Source organism: Nicotiana attenuata, chromosome 12 (genome assembly GCF_001879085.1).
Source record: "Nicotiana attenuata strain UT chromosome 12, NIATTr2, whole genome shotgun sequence".
NCBI classification, from domain to species: Eukaryota; Viridiplantae; Streptophyta; class Magnoliopsida; order Solanales; family Solanaceae; genus Nicotiana; species Nicotiana attenuata.
The window spans coordinates 25080342-25103171 of NC_032000.1; the positions used below are offsets into that span (position 1 = coordinate 25080342).

Genomic DNA, 22830 nt, shown 5'->3' on the forward strand with positions numbered 1-22830 from the left:
TCTAGGAGTTAGTTATTTTCAGCATATTTTGTGCTGATTTTTAGGTCTTTTAAGTTAGTATTTCTCTTATAAATTGTAGTCCAAATGCAGTAAAATAATATAGAATTTTAAGCTTCGGTTCCTTTTACATCTATTCCAGTATACTCTTTTTATTTTCCTGTCATCTTCCCCGGTTATTTCCCTTAATTTCTTTTATCAAGAAGACCTAAGTAAAATCTTTTCTTGAGTGAGATGGAGACTGAAATGAGTTTTTCTCAATTGGCTCCTCCAGTCTTTGATGGTGAAAATTACCAACTGTGGGCAGTGAGAATGGAGACTTACTTGGAGGCTTTAGATCTTTGGGAGGCCGTGGAAGAGGATTATGATGTTCTTCCGCTGCCTAACAATCCCACGGTGGCCCAGATCAAGAGTCACAAGGAAAAGAAAACCAGGAAATCAAAGGCGAAAGCAACTTTGTTTGCTGGTGTGTCTGCAACAATTTTCACGAGAGTTATGGCTCTCAAATCAGCAAAAGAAATCTGGGATTATCTGAAGGGAGAATATACAGGAGATGAAAGAACACGAGGCATGAAGGTGTTGAATTTAATAAGGGAATTCGAGTTGCAGAAAATGAAGGAATCTGAGACTGTCAAAGAATACTCAGATCGGTTGCTTGGCATTGTTAACAAGGTAACATTGCTTGGTACTAAATTTAAAGTTTCAAGAATTGTTGAAAAAATTCTTGTTACGGTGCCTGAAAAATATGAAGTATCCATAACTACCTTGGAAAATACAAAGGATCTATCGAAGATTACCTTGGCAGAATTGTTAAATACATTGCAGGCACAAGAGCAAAGAAGGCTTATGAGGCAAAATGGTATGGTTGAAGGAGCCCTGGCAGCCAACCACAAAACTCAAAGCAAGGGTAATAATGTTAAAAAAAATTACCCGCCTTGTCAGCACTGTGGAAAAAAAGGTCATCCACCATTCAAATGTTGGAAGAGGCCAGATGCAAAGTGCAAAATTTGCAACCAACTTGGTCATGAAGCTGTAATTTGCAAAGGCAAATATCAAAAGCATGAAGCAGATGCCCAAGTCGCCAATGAAGAAGAAGAAGATCACTTGTTTGTGGCAACTATTCTTTCAACCAAAAAATCTGATTTTTGGTTGATTGATAGTGGTTGTATAAACCACATGACATATGACAGAAATCTTTTCAAAGAGTTCACGTCTATAGGAAATAAGAAAGTCAGAATTGGAAATGGTGATTATATTCTTGCTAAAGGAAAAGGAACTGTTGCAATCCCAACAAATTCAGGTACTAAGAAAATTTCAGATGTTCTTTATGTTCCTGATATTGATCAAAATTTATTAAGTGTTGGACAACTAATGGAAAAAGGATTTAAAGTATCCTTTGAAGATAAATATTGTTTCATTTATGATGCAACTGGACTTGAGATTTTAAGGGTTAAAATGAGAGGTAAAAATTTCTCATTTGATCCAACCGAAGATGAAGAATGGAGCCAAAAGAATCTACTAAGTGCAGGTAATTCTCCAACTGAGGACATATGTGAAAATAAGGTAAGGAAGAAGTTGTCAATATTTCAGAAAATGCAATTCTTGAAGAAAGTTGACAAGTCTCAAGGCAAGATGCAAATGAAGCTGAAAAACGAGCCAACTTATTTCATTAACAATCATGAGATGCAGCAAAATACAGAAGTGAACTCGATTCACTGCAAGTCCAAAGATCAGTTGGCAGATTTACGTACAAAGTCCCTTCTAGTTAAAGGTTTACAAGGGACAAATTCAGAATTTGCAGCTTCAAAAGCAAGGAGGAGTGTTAGAAATATGCTTTAGAAGCTGCTCTCAGTAAAATTATTTTACTGTTTCAGCTATTTACTGCAGTNTGACCATTGATCATAATTGAGTACCAGTTATTGGATATTAGGTTCCACACCATGTTGATGAAGCATTCTGCAAATCTCATTTTTCTCAGTACCGTCACACCTCCTTCTTACCACCCGAGAGGAGATATAAGGGAGTTTTTCCAATTAAAGTGATATTATTCGAAACGGGATTATTTTATTTATTTTTCAGAGTCGCCACTTGGAATAATTTATTTGGTGTCCCAAGTCACCGGTTTATTTTAAATCCCAAATCGAGGAAAATTGACTTTATTTTTAGAAGTCTGCGAAACCAGAAATTCTAAGTAAGGAATTCTGTTAACCCCGGAGAAGGTGTTAGGCATTCCCGGGTTCCGTGATTCAAGCACGATCGCGTAACTATTAATATTTGCCTAATTATCTGATTTATTACCTGTTTTAAAGCATATTGTGCATTTTTAACCTTTTAAACCGCTTTTAATTATTTTATGGAATTATTCTAGAACAAGTTACGATTGTCGTACACTTATTTGTTTGATACACATTGCGAATCATTTCACGGGAACCGTACCTACGATCCAAAAACTGTTTAATTTATTAAGGTTATTAGAAGTTAGTTGCTGGGTCACATAAATTTACCCCCGGATTTGGAAATTAGGTATCACAACAACGTCACGGGAACCGTACCCGTAGCTATGATGATTTTACTATAAACGCGCCTAAAGTAAACTTACGAATTTTCTAAAGTTTTTTACTTATACTAATTAATATTAATAGTCGAGGGCCATGGGTTATGAATTCTTCTTGTGAATGGCACGCCTCAATTTATTTAAAGGGTTTATACTCAGGTAAAGCAATCTAAAGACTTAATTTGNTAGTCCAAATGCAGTAAAATAATATAGAATTCTAAGCTTCAGTTCCTTTTACATCTATTCCAGTATACTCTTTTTATTTTCCTGTCATCTTCCCCGATTATTTCCCTTAATTTCTTTTATCAAGAACCAACAAGCCTACGACACGTGGCTGCGACTCTTCATCCATCTTCCAACATAAGATAGATTGGTATGCGGTAGTGTAAAGTACATCCTCAGCGAAGATGAAGAGATCCTTCATTTTCTCATGCTCAATGCACCACTCTGCAGTTAAGCTGAGGAGGGTTCTTAGATATTTCAGCTTATCCAGGAGCAATGCAACTGGAAGATATCTAGTAATATGCGGTATCAGCTTATGAACAGCAGAAAGGCCACCTGCGACGTAATTCACCATCTCCATAGTGACTTGTCTGCTAATGACGACCGATCTTGATTGTTTTGAAGGATAGATTCGATCAGCAGTACTCTCGGGGTTAACTATTTGCAGCTTCTCTGAAATGATTCTGATTGTGTCAGTGTCACTAGCCAGGTCTTGATCTCTCAAGAGACCAAGGACCTCAAAAAAGCCATCATAGGCTTCATCGAATAGGGGCCCAAGCTGTGCAGATATCCAATTCTCAGCGTTATTACTTGCCAAAAAGTAATATAAACGACCGAGTTTACTATGAGCATATCTCAATTGATCCTTTGTCGAACTATTTAAATGCCTCGTCGCCATACATTTTTTGATGGTCGTCATTGCTTGATAGCACCGCTCCTTGGCCATCTTTCCACCTCCGTACCTGCAAGTAACAAAATTAACATCTCAATTTAGAGCAGTTTGACACAAACATATTTCTATCCATTTGACTAATTCCACTGGAAACTCTTCCCTTTCCTTAGTGTCATGTAAAGAAATGTAGTTTGGTCCTAACTCAAACTCCAAAAAGAGACCACAATAACCCATTCTCTTATCTGATGTGTGGAACTTAACATTTCCCAAATCCCGACGTGGACAACTGGAGCATGGATACATAATATTGGGATCGATATTGAGATGCACAATAACAAGAATCGATGGGTTTGACTCTGTACCATGTACACAAATTAGATATCGGAGAATTACTTGTCGTTTTATGCAATGAGTACAATTTATTTATATAAATTACAAGGGATGTTATATCTCTTGTAATTATATAAATAAATAGATATAGCATCTCTTGTAACATCACACTCCTAGGGGTACGGTCCTTCCCCAGACCTTGTGACTGAATTTTTTTTTTTAATTACAAGAGATGCTATATATCAAAGGAAACAGTAATAAAAAATAATAAAAGAGAAAATTCTATAAATCTACACATATGGAAGGATAACATTCGGTAACCTGTTCTTAATTTCTTCTCCTATAGCTCTTGGCAAAAATTCATCTATGATATTGAGTACATAGCTATATACAAATATAGCAGTGTATATGTGTATTGTATAATGAGAGTTGGTTAAGTGGTTAGTGAGACAGCTGTCAACCACTAACCAACAATATAAACGACCCCCATCTGTAATAGATCAATAGCACAGTAGCATTTTCCTTTCTTCTTCTTCTTCTCTCTCAGCTTCTTCTCCCTCTCAACTTCCTTTCTCATTTGCATGTGATTTACAGTAGAAGTTAGGATGAATTTCTTCATGGTATCAGAGCACCGATCTTAGGATCTACAGCTCAGATCTAATCGCCACCAGAAATCAGTAACAGAACAGTTCAGATCTAAGCTCCTTTGAGCATCCATGGCCGGAAATGATGTTGCTTCGCTTGACCACAGTCATCCGCTATTTTTACAAGCTGGAGATGCTCCTGGACTCGTGTTAATACCGCTCAAGCTCACAGGGGTAGAAAATTATGCCCTTTGCAGTAGAGCGATGAAATTAGCACTACGAGGAAAGAGCAAGCTTGGTTTTGTAGACGGCACTTGTGTGAAAAGCAGTTACAAAGGAGAATTAGCAGAGCAATGGGGAAAATGCAATGCTATTGTATTGTCATGGATTGGGAGCACTGTGTCCAGTGAATTGATGCCAAGTATTGTATATACGTCAAATGCAAAGAAAGTTTGGAGAGATTTCCAGGAGAGATTTGATAGATCTAATCTCACCAGGATTTACCACCTATGGAGTGCAATTGCGACTCTTAGGCAAGGTATAGATTCTGTCACCAACTATTACACGAAAATGAAAGATTTATGGGATGAACTTGATGTACTAGCTCCTATTTCTTCTTGTGATTGTGAGGAATCTAAACCTTCTGTTGATTATCTGAGAAACATAGGCTGTTACAATTTCTTATGGGATTAAATGAAAGCTATAGCAATATACCCAGTGATGTGTTGGCTAAAAAGCCAAGTTGTGACTGTAATGTAATGAGGCTTATGCTTAGTTTAGTCAAGAGGAGAGTGCAGAGAACCTAGGTGTCACAGGTACCCACAGAGATCCACTCACAATGCTAGCAGGAAAGGTCAAGACTTGTAGACCTAGGAAGCCTGGGTTAATATGTGATTATTGTGGGTATAAAGGACATTAAAAGGAGAACTATTTTAAGATAATTGGATATCCACCTGATTTCAAAAACAAAAGGAAGAATCAAACAACTGGAGGGAAAGCATATGCCAATAATGCAAGTGCAAACACAGCTGCTGCTAAGGAAGATAAGGCATTACCAACAATGCAAGCACCAGGGCAATTCTTCATAGAGGAGCAATACAATTAGTTGGTGAATCTGTTGTCAAAATCTAATGCAGGGGAGTGTTCTGCAAACATGACAGGTATAATTTCTCTACTGTCTACTGCAGATAAGTGTGATTGGGTAATAGATTCAGGAGCAACCCATCATGTTACTTACTGTAAGGATGTTCTAAGAGACATTAAAAGTGCTGATAGCCAAGGAATACAAGGAGTACAGGCGCCTATAGGAAACAAATCAAAAATCACTCACACAGGAAATACAACTATATTAGAAAATAAGACAGTGAAGAATGTGTTGTACGTGCCAGATTTTAAATTCAATCTGCTGTCAGTGTCTAAGCTCACCAAAGAATTGTGGTGTTGTGTCACTTTTTTCCCTGATTTCTGTATATTTCAGGATCTTTACAGTAGCAGGGTGATGGGGATTAGTAAAGAGCACAATGGGCTATATCTGCTAAAGGAGAACATAACGCTAGCAGCTGCAGGATTTTTTGTGCAGCAAGCAGTTAGCAGTGGACTTTGGCACCTGAGACTAGGGCATGCTTCAACAAAGACAATGGAGAACATACCAGCTCTTAGGAATAAAGTTAGTTCTCAGAGTCAACAAAATTGTGAAGTTTGTCCTTTGGCTAAACAATGTAGGTTGAAGTTTCCTATTAGCAATAGTAAATCTACTAGTTGTTTCCAATTAGTCCATCTAGATGTTTGGGGGCCTCACAAGGTTCCTACATATGATAGAAAGCATTACTTTGTCACCATTGTGGATGACTATAGTAAGTACACTTGGGTATGCTTGATTCAGTCCAAATGTGAAGTAGCTATTGTAATAAGAAACTTTGTTGCAATGATAAGAAATCAATTTGACACTGGAATCAAGGTGCTCTGGACAGACAATGGTACTGATTTTTTTAACTCTCAATGTGATGAATTATTGGCTTCTCTTGGAATCATACACCAAAGTAGCTGTCCTTACACTCCACAGCAAAATGGAACTGTGGAAAGAAAACATAGACACATTCTGCAAGTTGCAAGGGCCCTGAAGTTTCAGAGTGCAGTACCTATTAGATTCTGGGGTGACTGCATTAAAACTGCTGTGTATTTGATTAACAAGTTGCCCACTGAAATCTTGGAGAAGAAATGTCCTTATGAGATGTTGCACAACAAACCTAACAAACCTGCCAAGCTGGATCACTTAAGAGTTTTTGGTTGCTTATGTTTGCAAGCAACCTACCTATATGGGATAAATTTACAGCCAGGGCAAGGAAATGTTTTCTTGTAGGATACTCAAAGACTCAAAAAGGGTATAGGTTGTATGACCTAGACTCCAGAAAAGTGATAGTGAGTAGAGATGTCACATTCAGAGAACATCTCTTTCCATTTAAGGAAGTCACAGATGCAAATGAAGATTTGTTCCCTTGTGAGCCAGTGGGGGTTAGTTCTGAAGAGACAACTCCATCTGTTGATCATAGCAACAATACTGATACTGCTAACCCTGCAGAAGCTCTTGCTCCCGCTGAGATTCATGCTCCTGCAGAAACTCATGTTATTGAACAAGCTGCACCAGACTCACCAGTAGAACCTTCTTCATTACCAGTCTTGCAGGCACCAGATGCAGTAGAACTTTCTTCATTACCAGCAGAATTAGCAGTTTTCTCAAAGGAAACACTGGCTGAAGAGCCAATACATCAAGACCATCCTTTGCCTGCAGTGTCTACTAGAAAGTCTAGTAGACCTTCCAAACCTTCTAATTGGCTCAAAGATTATGTGACTGCAGTCAAATCAACCAAGGATACACCTTATCCTATATCAAATTTCATCACCTATGATCATCTTTCTGAGAATTACAAATCCTTTCTAGGATCCTTCTCAGAACTTACTGAACCTAGATCATTCAAGGAAGCTTGTCTTGATAAGGCTTGGGTGGAAAGCAAATGGAAGCAAAATTAAAGCACTTGAAGATAATGCAACCTGGGAAGTAGTAGATCTTCCTCCAGTGAAGAAAGCTATAGGCTCAAAATGGGTGTTCAAAATAAAATATAAAGCAAATGGGGAGGTGGAAAGGTTCAAAGCAAGGTTGGTAGCAAAGGGATACACACAGCAGGAAGGATTGGATGATCATGAGACTTTTTCTCCTGTTGCAAAAATGGTCACTGTCAGGACCATCATTAGTAGGCAGCTTCAAAGGGATGGAACTTATTCCAAATGGATGTTAACAATGCCTTTCTACAGTGTGATCTTTATGAAGAGTTCTACATGTGCTTGCCTCAAGGGTTCCACAAACAGGGGGAGCATAAGGTGTGCAGGCTGCTGAAATCTTTGTATGGGTTGAAGCAGGCATCGAGGCAGTGGAATATTAAACTGACTGAGGCACTTTTAGCAGCTGATTACACATAAAGTCCCCATGATCATTCATTGTTCACCAAAAGAGTAGGTTCAAATATTGTCATTATCCTAGTCTATGTAGATGATTTGCTCATTACTGGAAGCACATTCTTTCTTGTAAGAGGTACTACAGACACTACATAGTTCATTCAAGGTAAATAGATCTAGGAGAGCTTAGGTATTCCTTGGGATTGAACGTTCTAAGATCTAACCATAGGGGGTACTTCTTACTCAAAGGAAATATGCACTGCAAGTTAATATCAGATGTTGGTACTGGAATCTGCCAAACCCATTAACACACCTATTGAGCTTCAATCAAAAGCTAACAACCGTTGATTATGACAACATGTTGGTCAAGCACTGGTGATGCCAGAATTTGAAGGATGCAGGTAGCTACCAAAGACTCATTGGAAAAGCTTCTCTACCTAACAGTTACCAGTGCCAAGATTTTGTGTTTTGCAGTCCAAAGTACTGAGTCAATTTTGCAAGCATCCCAAACAGTCCACATTGGGAATGAGCTCTGCGAGTGGTTAGAATATGTTTAAAGGTACTCCAAGGCTTGGTATTCTTTCTAAATAACTCCCGATAAAGGCATCTTCTGTTATATTGTGTACTCTGATTGGGCAGGGTGTCCCAAAATACCAGGAGATCAGTAAACCGGTTAATATATGTCAAACCTTGGGGATTCATTGTTCTCATGGAAGTCAAAGAACAACCCTACAGTTAGTAGGAGTTCAGTAAGAGGCAGAATATCTAGTCTTGCAGAGCAGCAAGCCTGCAGAATCACCTGGGTTCTAGATTGCTCAAGGAGTTTACAAGTTGAATGTAGATGTTCCAGTCAACAATATACTGTGAACAGCAAGCAGCGTTTACAAATAGCTGCCAACCTAATATTCCATCGAACGAACCAAACACATCGAGATTGATTTCATTTTTGTTCGTAGAAAAAGATCAAAAGTAGGGTTAATTCGTCCTCAATACATCCCTAACAAACTTTACAGCTACTGATTTGATGACCAAAGGACTGGTTCTGCACAAAATCAATTCCTTTTTTTATCCCAAGCTTGAAGTGTTTGATCCTTTTCACCCTCCCAGCTTGAGGTTGGAGTATTGATACATAGGCTAATGACAAATAATAGAAGTATATTGTGTATTATATAATGAGAGTTGGTTAAGTGGTTAGTGAGACAACTGTCAACCACTAACCAACAATATAAACGACCCCCTTCTGTAATAAATCAATAGCACAATAAGCATTTTCCTTCTCTTCTTCTTCTTCCTTTCTTCATCTATCAACTTCCTTTCTCATTTGCAATGTGATTTATAGTAGAAAGTTTAGGAATGAATTTCTTCATTGTGATTCATCCAAGTGAAATATTCATAACACGAAAAGTCACTACTCTAAACTTATGTCACTCGTAAAATATTATTTAGTGTTTGGTTAGATAGTAAAAATAAGTTTTATGCTACTCCTCCTCATCCTCCTTCCCCAAAATTCCTATAATTTCTTGTGCTCCATCCTCCCCCGCCCCCCCCAACCCTCCCAAATACGCAAATACTTTCATGACTCTATTTTTCTTTAAAAAATTATTTATTATTTAAAAATTCACACAAACCCAAATGTGGTTGCTTTACTTTTTCAACACAATAAACAACGTTTAAAATTTTGAGCTCATTACTAAAAAGAAAATACTTCTTTTTTGGTTGAAAAAGAAAGTACTTTTCTACTAGAACGTGAAAGAGAAGTACTCATTTTGTTGAAATAAAAAAAAAATACTTTTTCTAACATCATGAATGAAGTATTCATTTTGCTAAAATGAAAGATAAATACTTTTTTTACATTCATGAAAAGAAAAATACTCAATTTTGTTAAAATGTAAAAGAAGACTCTCTACTACAACAAGAAAAGAAAAGTACTCATAATAATATTTGTCTATTTAGAGTGAGGGCTAGGCGGATTGGGGTAGGTTGGGGGAGGGGGGATAAGGTGGAGTTGGGCCGCGGGGGATAGTGGTTTGGGGTGGGGTGGGGGTGGATGCGGGAGTGTAAGGGTTGGGGAATGGGGAATATGGTGGGGGAAGATGAAAAAGAGTTTTGAAAGTGTTTTCTGTCTCTTTGATAGAGAAAATATATTTCTCGTAAATGAATTCATGAAGAATAATGTTTTTCAAAACATTTAAGCCAACCAACATGTAAAAATTGAAAAATCATTTTCCTTCAATTCAAACACACCCCTAATTCTTTTCATTTTAAAACATCCAACCAAATCCCGATCAACTCAAAAATAAAACGTTTCTGTTATAAATAGAAATTATATTTATGTTGAATGTCTAATTTTAGAGAGATTCTAGGGTTCATTTGCTTGGTGGCTAAGTTACCCTCTCCCCGATAAATAAGAGGGTTTCTATTCATTGTAATCACACCAAATCAATAAGAATTCTCTCCTCCTTCTTTTCTTTGCAATACTCTTCTTTCCTTCTTTTATTATATTCATAATACGTTATCAGCACGAGACTCTAACCAATATTGAGTTAAGACTTTGGAGATTGAGCATAATGATTTGTCAATTATTCCATGAACTTCCTTCATGATTAAATTCTGGATTAAGGTAAGTCTTTTAACAGTATTTTTCCTCTTTTATTCTATAGCTTTTTTGATTTTAAATACAGCAAAGACAACAAAGTTTTTGAATTATAACTCTAATGGAGTTGTGTAAAAAATATATAACACCGTGAAGTGGTAAAATTTCTAGTGCCTCGTCATGATCAACAATTCATGTATGATTGTGGCAAAGAATTGGAAAACCGTCCCAATTGAATTTGCTCCATTCTCCAATTCCTTAAGAGAAATGTGATGATAGCAGTAGTGATAAGTCTTGAAAGAAGACAAAATATTACTATGAATGTTTCAATGGATATGGACGTGGCAATAGACGAAATTATAATTGTCATCATTTGTGGTAAGAGAACAATAAGGATCTCAAAATAATCTTTCACTCTGTGAAAAATTTTGTCATCGATTTGAAATAGATTTTTGTAAAGGCAACATATAGGATGATTATGGTCTCATGATGTGAATGTGACAACATCTTGAATTTTATGAACATATTCATCTTCAATAGAATATGAACGTGCTAGTGGTAGTGAAATATCCGCACTCACCTCTAAAAGGAGGTTTGAGATGATATAAGAAAATATGGTCATTATTATGGCAATGAATGGTCATTGGTCACGGTACCTATTGTACGCCAAAATATTTTTGGGCATTGTGATTGTTAAAAGACAACGTAATGCAAAGAACAGATCTTTTGCATATAATTTTGACGCCAATAACCATAATTGGTATACTTTCTCCTTTAAAAGAGATATTCACCATATAGGTGTGATGAATATGTGGTACTAACAAAATAATTGAGAACTCTGCAAGAGCCCAATATTAATACTATTTTGGAGAAACACAAATTAATTTACCAATAGGTATGTGGTGTTGTAGTAAGTCTCAAGACTTATTCAAGTTTCCAAAGTAACGCGAAAGCGGTTGATTTATATTGGACTATAAATAAAGGCAAAGGATTTAATATCTTTTACTATTCAAACTTGTAGCGGGGTAATATGTATGTGAAAAGCTAACCCGCTTTTATTCTCACAATTTGTACTACATAAACAAAAGATACCACAATGAAGTGGAATATTATTGATATAAAAACCATATCATAAATAAACTTGGAGTTTATTCATAATTGCACACATCATGGTGTAAAACATGAAGTTTAATCATATTGATAATTTTATTCCAGTTTGGCCATAATGGTTTAGCCATGTTTAATTCAAGTATAATGCGCAAAAAAATAAAAGAAGAATTCACATGGGTAAATATTAAAGAACTAGAAAGTTCTTTACAAATTCTCTTACATTGCTTGTTCTCAGATTAATTAATAGACCAAATTAAAATTGGGAATTGAATCCCATGAATGCTGGAAATATCAAAGGGTGATATGGGCCATTCACCTGCCATGTATTACCATATAAGATGCATCTATTGAGATGGTTTACATGTGCAATTATTATTAAACAGCCACCTGGCCGGTGGTGTGCGAGGTAACTTGCTCAACTAATTTAATTCGAGCAATAATTTCCCCAGAATTTCCTAATTCAAGATAGTTTATATCTTGATAAAGTTGGTTTACATCACAGTTGATTTTAGCAAAAATAATTTATTGAAGTGCCTCCACTTAATAGCTAAACCTATTGCTTATGAGACAAAGTATCTATATCAGTTTGATATATAGGTTATATACGGAAAGTATAATTACATTCTCCCCTCACAAGTGGTTCAAGGGTCAGGAACCAAATAATTCCATCTTATTATTATTGATGTGGCGGTGTAATATTTTTGATTAAACACCATAACGACAAAGGTGGATTCTCAAGTTGAGGTAACAATAGTTTTATCTAAACATGAGGGGGAGACATGATAAACAGTTGAGAAAACGTTACGTGGTAATGAATTATCATTTGTAACAATCTAAGATCTCGAATAACATAATATGAACTTGAGGTTCATAAAAAGGATAATTCATTTGCAATATATTGCAAAAGCAATGCCAAACCGCATTTTGCTGACAGAAAAGTAACTTATTCTCAACTGCAAAGCTCCTATTATAATGAGTCCTAGAGGACAAAGTCTATGGTACGCTTAAAGCGTATGATTAGAATCGGTTTCAAATTAAACTTCTGATAAAAGAAGATGAGCAAAATGGATCATAATAAATGAGGCAAGTGATTCCAAAAGATCACATGACATAAACACTTCATAAAATCTCAAGAAGATTCAGGTACCTGAAAATATGAATTTGAAAGAGATCTTATGTTATGTCCTTATGAAAAATATTTGAAACTGATAATAAATGTTTGTCGACGACATTATGGATACCGCTAAATATAATTGAAGGATCTTAAGTCTGGTGAAAATTTCGAATAAGATTGGTTTCATATGAAAGACATGCAGTTTTGAACCATGTTAAGTTCCAAACAACTGAAAAGTTATAAAGTCAATGGTATGTGCAATCAGTTTTCGAATATCCTTAATATGTCTAGCATGAACATGAAAATTGATTGCTCTAAAGTCTATTATAATGGGCTTATATGACTTAACCAATCCCTGAAAGTATTTAATATTGCTTTAAAGCATATAAAATTCAATGGTCATGAAGTACCACTTCTTAGTCAATTTGTGGCACAAATGTTATCTTGCTTAACTATAGCATGATAATATGATTAGCAAGAGTTTTTCATCCCTATGTGAAAGATATTGAAATGATGATTCCAACAAGTATCATAATGAAGAGACAATACATCTATCAGGGATGATTGATTTCAATGTGAAATCAAATTCGTTGAAGTTAAATGGCTGATATTGTTTATCAAATATCTACCAAAGACCTTTTGAAGATGGTGCACAAATTGGAATGCAAATGCTTAAAGATAAATTGGATGCTTCTCATCAGGGGGAAGTTAATAACGCGTTTGTACTCTTTTTCCCTTACAAGGTTTTGTCCAAATGGGTTTTCCTTGCAAGGTTTTTTAACGAGGCAATCAAAAAGGCGTTATTTGTTAGATATGTGTACTCTTTTTCCTTTTCAAGAAATTTTTCCCCATTGGGTTTTTATTTATTAAGGTTTTAACGAGGCATATTATCTGTTGAATTAGACATTCAAGGCGGGGAGTGTTTATAAATAGAATTAATATTTATGCTGTGAGAGTTTCTAGGGTTCATTGCTTGGTGGCTAAGTCACCCTCTCCCTATAAATAGAAGGTTCTACTTCCATTATATATTCAACCCCAACATAAAAATCCTCTCTCCTGCTTTTCTTTGCAATACTCTTCTTTCTTCTTTTATTATTTCATAACAGTTTCAAATTTATATGTTTTGCACTAGAAATCTGAATGTGTAATTGTCACAATCAAGATATTATCAATAAATGTTATTTTCTACAACAACTTTTTTTTCCTTCATATTTATTTCATTTCTAATTTTCGTTCATATTCAAAATTAATAAACTGTTTTTTTCTTTTGGATTTTTTAATTTAATTGTCCGTTCTTAAAGTTTTTATTTATAATTTAATTCTAATATTTGGGTCACTGGTTGCCATTTATCTTTATTATTTTCTTTAATTTCTAAATTAACATATAATTTCTTTCACAATTTTCATATTTTTGAGTAATTTTAAGTGAGGCTTTATGATTATTCAAGATTCAAATTTAAGACAGCCGATTGTCAAATCAAGCAATAGTGTTACATAGCGTGTAAGCATATTAGTAGTTTCTTTTATTCGTGTATTGTATATATTAACATATATTTGTAAAAGATAGCTAGCTAACTATTCATCTGTCTCAATTTAACCAATATCCGAAAAAAGTTTTTTAAAACACTTTTGCTTCCAAATATTGAGTTTTTTCACCATTTCTTTTTCTTGTTTATTTGATAAACAAAAATCAAGAATATATAATTGGTTTAAAGGCCCAAATACATAGGCATCGCCCTCTTACTTGGCAACCACTTTCATTTTGGCACTCCACCCAGTCATATTCCATTTTGGATCTCCAACCCCATTCCCTTATGTGTCATTATCATGAAATGTCCACCCGGTGTGAAAAATTAAGCACGCTGTGGTATAAATACTTTTGAGGTGTTATAACCCTCCAATTAAAATTGTAGCCGCCTTGTTTTTTGTTAATCTATGTCAAATGGTCTAACTCAAATTATGCTGTTGCTCCGACTCCTAATCAATGTCAAAATGGGTCCCTAAACTCAGATCTATGTTGCTCCGACTCTCCTAAAATGTGCCGTGCGTATTGAATCCTTCAAAAGTTAGTTGTATTTTTTTGAGGATCCGACACGGGTTGCGGCAACATTTTGGAGAGTTCACGGCAACATAGACACGATAACCTAAACCTAATTTAATAACGAGATGGGCTAATGTGTAAAGTAAGAGTCCTGCGTATTTTTTCTAAAAGGTCATAACTCGTCTAGCCTAATCCTGTTCCCCAAATCCCTGGTCGTAAGTGATTGAAATCATCCGATTATAGATGATTTTTCAATTATTTGAAGGACGGGAATCATATTTCATCAAACTAATTTATTTGTATAATGATAGTTTAAGGTTGATAGGAGAATAACTTTGATTTTTGTCGGCCTTAATAAGTAATCGTTGTTTATTGTCGTAGTTTCTTGTACGCGCAAGTGGTTGAATTTTGTCATGCATTACGCTTTTGTTGTTTGACGTGGTGTTACACAAGGCGGATCCAGGATTTGAAGGCTCCGGGTGCCACAATAATTTTTGGAATGTAAGCCATATTACAATTTACCATTGTTTAAATTGGGTATATTCTTTATTTAATCAGTTTGGTTTATTTGGATTTCGGTTTGAGTTATTCGTCTTTAAGAAATAATATAGAACATTGATCGAGGAAAAAATATGTATTAATAATTATGATAACTTGAAAAAAAATCCCATTCAATAGATTCAACAGGAGTTGCATTTTGTACAGGAAAAAAAGCTTTCTATCAATTTATCTTTAGATTACTCGGAGGCAAAACTTAATTACTAATAAGCACTCTAAACATTAAAAACATAATAAAGTATACGGACATGATTCAATTTACTACTTTTTATGCAAATGTAACTCAACTCGTAATTATATACAGTTATCCTACTTTAGACGTAATTTGACAACAAATAAACTTTCATTCATTGATTAGAAACAGTAAACTTATTCAAGGATTTCCTATTTAATTTTTTTGGTTTCCTGCAAATAGATTTACGCGGAGTTTGTGTTCATGAGAGAAAATTAATTTCTTATCATCTATTTATAAATCATGGAGGGAGTTGGGAAAGTACAATAGTGGAGATTTTTTTATGAGGAAAAAATATATTTGTGAAAAAAAAAGAGTTTTTATATTTTATAGGTTAATGTTTAAAGGAACAAAAGGAGAAAAGAAATTTCAAAATAAACTAATAAAATCAAAAGAAAAGTCAAATAGAACTACTAATAAACAAAAAAGAGCAATTAAGGAAAGAGAAAAAAGAATAAACCGAGTAAACATCCTTCCTGTAATTGTAGCAAAAGCTTTTAAAAACCATTATAGGTTGAAATCGATCTCCCATTCACCAGGGTGGAAATGATTATAGTGGTCTTGGCTATAGCATCTTGAATCATTTTGTTACTGGGGCGCCCACTTTTATTATATATATTATATAATATATATACATATCCTGCATAGTCCTCAATAACAAAGAATTGCGGGTGGCGTACCACCCGTCCTTACACATAGATCCGCCCCCGGTGGTGTATTGGGAAATTGATACCAAAAGCTAGGGTTTTAAATTCATGTCACATAAATTTACATGGTTAAGGCCTGTTTTTAGTCCAAAGCTGATATATGTGGAATATATGCAGCTCGGGATTGACTTAAGTGGAGATGATGTTCTGAGATTTAAAGTAGTTGCTGCCTTTCTTAAGTGGTGAGCTGGCTTGCTATTTTGCAATAGCTTGAGCTGCTCTACTTTAATATTTAGTATACCACATTTATGTTGGTTATAGAAAAATTAAATAAAGTTATTCAATTTAAAAAGAAATAAGCTTTTTCAAAAAGATTGAAAAAAAGAAAATAATCACAAAATTGAAGAGCGATTAAACGGATGAGAGTACTATATTATCCTGTCTAGTTCTGGCAACAATGTTTTGAAGTCGGAAGGAAGTAAGAAAGAGACAAGATTCTCCAAACTGGAACTTTGCTGTTAAATATATAATAAATAAACAGAGACATAATTGGTTTTTGAGAATTAACTAGTTTATGTTTCCCTTTATCAGCAAAAGAAGAAAGAAAAGGAAACTGCAATGGTACGATAACTTACTTGATTGATTTGGTTGAATACTAAGCCAGTGCGCCGATTGAGTTATCCAATCTTTGTGCGTGATGTTTAAAGAACCTATGCTGCTGCTACTATTCTGATAAAGATATTTAAGGTCACTCAATATATGAAGAAAAAAGTCTTAATTAAACCAATAAGAAGAATTAGCAGATAAAAATGCTCACCTTTGGTATTCTGCGCCCATATATTTGCAACATTCCACTCACATGAATATGGTTTATAGGGATAGGAAGCCAGAGCCTACTCAGCGTCCAGAAGTTAATTGTCTAATTAAATTATCTGTGTCCACTTGTTTCCTGTAATTCTTGCACATTAGCTTGATTACAATAATGCGGTTAAGCCCAATGACACAATGACATATTTAATTAGATCCTATCTGACATGTGTCAGTCTCATCTACGCATTGCAGTTGAATTAAATCAAAGAAAACAAATTAAAGAAAGAAAATAGTCCTTCCAAAACCATAATTTTAGAGGTAGGCACACGAGCAACTTTATAACGGAGGCCCTTGTATTTAACAGCAAGCCAACTCAATTAAAGCAATTGATTTCAAAAAATAAAGGAAAGAAGGAGGAGCGGGGTACATATGAGTTAAACTAATCAGAAATATAAAAAAGGTATCTACGATAAACATTATTCTTGGTTCTAAGGATGTGGTAAGGAAAGTATAGCAGAAATTTGTATACGGTGGACAAATCGGGGTATCCGATTTCATTCTTTGGTTCGAGATACGAATGTCAAGTCAAAGAGCTAGGACGTCGAGTCCGGTCGAGTTGGCCTCCGCATCTGCGGAAACAGAAAGAGAGGCATAAGACTTTCGAGTGACCACAGGCATGACTTGATATAACGGAAAAAAGGCCGAGATATCTGCGATTGTTGAGAATCGTAGTGCAATCTCGGAACGATCATTACACGGTTATTAAGAATGTTAATTATGATTTTCTGCTATAGATTAGAAGTGTACCTTATTTAGGACTCCTCTGTTATAAAAGAGGGATCCCCATTCACTTGTAAGGGAGGATGATTGGTTCTTGATAGAATATATACATTATTATGTTCATGCTATTTCACTTAACTGTTTCAAGAGTTGCTTATTTTTTACCTCTTGCATCCCCCGAGGCTATCCCAAGTCAGGTCGAGAACCTGGCAACATACTGGTTTTGATTTAATTCTATCTATCGCTAATTTTATCTATTTAATTCCTTGTTTATCAATTGGTATTGGGGATTGAATTCACATATTCCTTAAACCATAGATATAAGTTTTAATTGTTTACTCGATTTTAGGGTAAACAGTTGCGCCCACCGTGAGGCTAAGGATAAATAGTGATTGTTCGGTGCTGATTCTGATACACACATTATTTCACGCTTGTTCTTGTCAAGTATTTTTGCTCTCAGCTTAAAACACGATCAAACTCAGAAAACGCACCCGCGCATGGTGACAATGGTCCTCGGGTTTCCACGAGGAGAAACGACAATGTAATTGTTCTCCAGGAGCGCGAAGTGCCATCGAGGAAGTACCAAGTTGCCGATCCAGTCAACTGTCAGTTCGCACGTTACTTTAATGCAGACCTAGGCGCAGACCCCCGAAGGGAAGTGTAACGCAAGGAAAGCCGATCTGGTGGTCCGAGGTACACAGGGCAGAGGAATGTGGGAGTTAGTCTCCAGGTGATATTCGAGATTGCTACAGGCTCAGCAGGCCGCTTGCTCAGCTACCAAAATCACCACATAGAAACTCCAAGTGGTGTTGAGCCGAAAATCACTCGTCGTACCGAGCCAGTTTCAAGATAGGTCGAATAATAACGGATCGGGGACCGATCCTTGCAAAATGAAAATGCTCAAGGAGCTCAACCAAGAGATCGAGTCAGAGAAAGAAAATCGAGCTAATGATAAAATGTGGAGAATACCAACTCTCGAGTTGAATCAGATACCGGGGGCACCGCCAATCTTGAAAAAGGGATGGATTCGAAGAAGTTTGTACAAAACTGTTTCCTCAATGCGACTTCCGAAGCCTAATTCCAAAGAAGTTTTATCGTAGCCAGACATACCAAATATAATGGGACCACTCGTCCAGCGAGCATTTACTTCATATACATGCGCCATCAAGGTAACGATTTAAGAAGATGATGAAATCGAATCTGTGCTGTTTGAAAAAGTTTCGGAGAAGACCTTTTCAAAAGAGAGCAATGATTTGGTATCACAACCTGCCACCAAAATCATCGACCTCATTTTGCCATGTTAGCAGATTCTTTCGTAGGCACACGCCCGGGGCCAAAAGGTCGCAACAAGAAAATCGGACCTTTTCAAAGGTAAGACAAAGGAATAGTGAAATGTTTGAGGGATTCGTGTCCCGATTTCAAATGGAACGCTGGAGTTGCCAACCGGTCATAGATGATTGGGCCAATCAAGCTTTCACCCAAGGTTGGAATGAGCGGAGTTCGATAAGCATCACGTTCAGTTTGAAACCAAAATTTGATCAAGTTCCAGCCTTGTAACTTGGGTCAGAATGTGCACAATCGATATCATCGAAGATCAGGGTCGAGGACGACCAAATAGGGAGCCCCTTCCGTTTTAGTACTCCAAATACGTCGATCGTCGAGTAAAAAACCCAGAGGACGTCGACAGGACTGGCTAGGGTCGAACAGAGAACGGTATCAACCATTATACCGCAGACAAGAACAATGGTTAGGACGCAACTCCGCCCGGTGATCGAAGAAGTGATCGAGGACAGAATTTTTCGGGGACTTATGAGCAAAGTGTTATGATAAGTATGCCGATCCATAGAGGCCACCTCGGTTATCGAGATATAACTTTAGCATCGATGTATCGGCATTGTATCGGCCAATCGGAAAGATCAAAGATACTACGTGGCCCAGACCCATACAGACCCGAATCCTTCCCTAAAGAAACCCAAATTTGATGTGCAAGTATCAATCGCAGCATGGTCAGGATCGAGGATTTGCAGACAATTAGGAGGAGGTAGCCCGTCTAATTCGATGAGGGCCATCTTCGAGAGTTCCTCAGCGATTGGCCAAGAATCTTTCAGAGAAAGGGAATGCCAATATGGGTAAAATGACAGGAAGAACCCCAAACATTGTCAATTCCACATGATCGTGCAGTGGGGTCGACATCCACAGGGACCCATAATTCTAACGCACTAAGGTATCAATCACTAGGGAAATAACGGAACCCGAGACTATGTGCCCGAAGGCTCCTTATGATTCACAATGAAGAAAAAAGAAGGACATTTCTCGCCCAACAACGACGCCCTAGTACTTTATCTTATTTGAAATAAAGTCAAGTTAAGCGTGTTTAAGTGGATCCAGGTAGCTCGGCAAATATCATCCCGATCAAGGTCCGGGAACGTACTCATGAGGGAGCGGTTCCACTGACATTTTATCCCTGCGGCCGGGAAGAAAAGGAAGAAGTCTTTCTCTTTTTGTGGGACGGTCTGGAGGTTTCGCCATTAGATTTCAGGATAAGAAGGCAAGCGGAAAGAGATGAAAACTTGGTAATTTTTGGTACTAACTAGTTGACTCAATGGGATGTGAAACAGAGAAAGATGGAGAGAGTAAGGAACTTAGAAAAACTTGGTGGAGATGAAAGTAAATTTGATTCAACCAAGAGCCTGAATTTTATACGATTCACGGTGACGGTTCGGTGGTGCTAGTGGGCGCGACCGTCACTTAGCAAAGCATTACAATGGTTTGGGAACTGTAACCGACGGGATTTTCGGTCACTTCGATCGCTTTAACGTCACAGGGATGCCATGCATTTATCAGGGTCTTCCAGAAATCGAGGCTCAGTACATTATCTTATCGTTTTTAACTCTAAGAACGAGGGAACTAATCTGTAATATGGTGGAATTGGGGCTACCCCGATTTTAATTCTTTGGTCGAAGATAGAATGTCAACGTCAAAGAGCTAGGACGTCGAGTCCGGGCCGAGGTCGGCCTCGATTGTGGAGAGAAAGAGGCAGACTTCGAGTGACACCGGCATGGCTTGATAACGAAAAGGCGAGATAATATCTGCGATTGGTCGAGAATCGTAGTGACAAAATCTCGAAACGGATCAAATCTACAATGGTTAATTTAGATGTTAATATGGATTTTCTACTATAATTAGAAGTGTACCTTATTAGAGATTCCTCTATTATATAAGAAGGATCCCAATTCATCTTCGGGGTAAGAAAGGATGATGTTCACTGATAAGAAATATCATTCATTACTTTCCTGCTATTTACTTACTGTTTATCAGAGGTTGCTTTATTTTTTACTACTCTTGCCATCCCACCCCGAGGCTATCCCAAGTGGAGGTCGAGACCCTGTGCCTAACATACTGGTTTGATCCAATTCTATCCTAATCGTCCATAATTTATCTATTGTTGCCTTCTTTAATCAATTGTATTGTTATTGAATCACAATATCCTTAAAACCACTAATATAAGTTTTAATTGTTTACTACGAATTTTAGGGTAAACAGATATATAGCAAACCAAAAACAGGAAGGTATCAAAATGAAAAAGACGATTGACAAGAAAAGTAAGAAAGGAATCAACAAGTTCTGCATTCTCATCCACCTTGTTTTGATGATCCATTTTGAGAAGGTAGCGAATGCATACCCCTTCAAAGGAGGCTTGGAGATTATACAAATTCTCGTCCAAGGATTTGGTTAGGTGTGAGAAGTAAAACCTCAAACTCTTAAAGGGTTATTTTGAGGTTTTAAATTTGATGAAACCTCTGTATCAATTTTGGGTTATTTTTTCCAAACTATGAGGGTTGTTATCATTAAGAGATACGGATAAAGACCTAGAGGATGTCATGTGGTAGAAAATATCATTCGTTTTTAACAAACTCAAATTTAATAATGTGGTGTATTGCTATTAAAGTGTCTAGAAATGTAAGCTCCTATGATGATAGGTGGTGATCTAATTCCACTTATCTAGTTCTTTTACTTTAGGTTATGATAAAGTAAATAACCTCTATTGATGTTAAGTGGTGTTTTTTAATCACTTATTCTGTCCTTTTTGCTTTAGTTTTTGTATTCTTAATTGTAATATGAGGTCATAGTGTGTATTGTCATCGTATTTCAGTACATATGAGTCTAAGAGAATTAAAATAAATTGAATGGTGGATAATTGAGCAAACACGAGTTGAAAGAATGAAAATGCATCCAGTGAAATCGCATTGCAAACAATAATCGATCTGCATTTTGTGGCTTCGCTTTATCTTGCGAGAAAGTATCCGAATCTGCGGAAGGCAGCTGTTTCTGTTGAGATCGGCTCTTGGATATTGCCCGTTTGGAAACGAAGTCTCGCTCAGCGTTGAAGGCCATATCTGCGGAGTCCCTCTGTGATGCATTTCTCTTTCTGCGGAGTACTCATCCCACCATACTTTGCACCATGCAAGCAAAATTCCGCATGATCTGCGGAGACCGCACTAGCTAGGATTCTTCAGCAGGTGCGGCTAACGTAGTCTCAATTCTTCTGGACAGACTTGAGTTTTTATATTTTCTGACCAAACCCATAAATACTTGCAGACCTAGCTATCTTTGGGGGATCTTTGGCATTTTCTGGGATAGAAAATACAAGTTTGAGCTATGGGTTGTTTCACTCACCTTGGGAGTTGAGATTTTGGAATGAGAAAGTTCTTACCCTTTTACCTCATTTTTAATTCCTTTGTTTATATTGAATATCTAAGTATGTACATTTATTCCATTACTTGAATCTTGTTTATGAAAATATTCTATTAGTTTGAATTAAATCCTCTGTATGTTTATGTGTACTTAATAAAGTTTTTATTAATTATGAATGTGGGTTGATATGTTTCTCTTTAATTATTTTTGTTCTTTAATTTTTCCAAGGGATAGCTACTAGGACTCGCCCATTTTACTTCGAATAGTCCTAGGAAGGCAACTCGGGGTTGGAAAGATTATTAACAAATTCGAGTGTGTTACCCTCATTTTCTTAGATTCTACTAGGGATAAGATTGAACATCTTGTATCCATTATTCGGTGGTAGAATCCTCTTAATTATTTTAGGAATAATTTAATTAGAAAGTCCTTGTTTATCTCTC

General features: G+C 36.5%; 2 protein-coding genes across 2 annotated transcripts in view; one reads left to right on the forward strand and one right to left on the reverse strand.

The window, feature by feature from the left end:
- On the forward strand, positions 53-1875 carry LOC109235461. The gene is made up of 2 exons (XM_019401576.1): positions 53-669; positions 823-1875. The coding sequence occupies exons 1-2, from the start codon at positions 232-234 to the stop codon at positions 1834-1836; spliced, it is 1452 nt and encodes a 483-aa protein (XP_019257121.1). The 5' UTR covers positions 53-231; the 3' UTR covers positions 1837-1875.
- The window catches only part of LOC109235462, a 29987-nt gene continuing 9931 nt past the window's right edge, over positions 2775-22830 (reverse strand). The window contains exon 3 of the mRNA XM_019401577.1: positions 2775-3516. Within this exon, the coding sequence (XP_019257122.1) occupies positions 2844-3500 (657 nt within the window). The 5' untranslated portion in view covers positions 3501-3516 and the 3' untranslated portion in view covers positions 2775-2843. The remainder of the gene's footprint in view (positions 3517-22830) is intronic.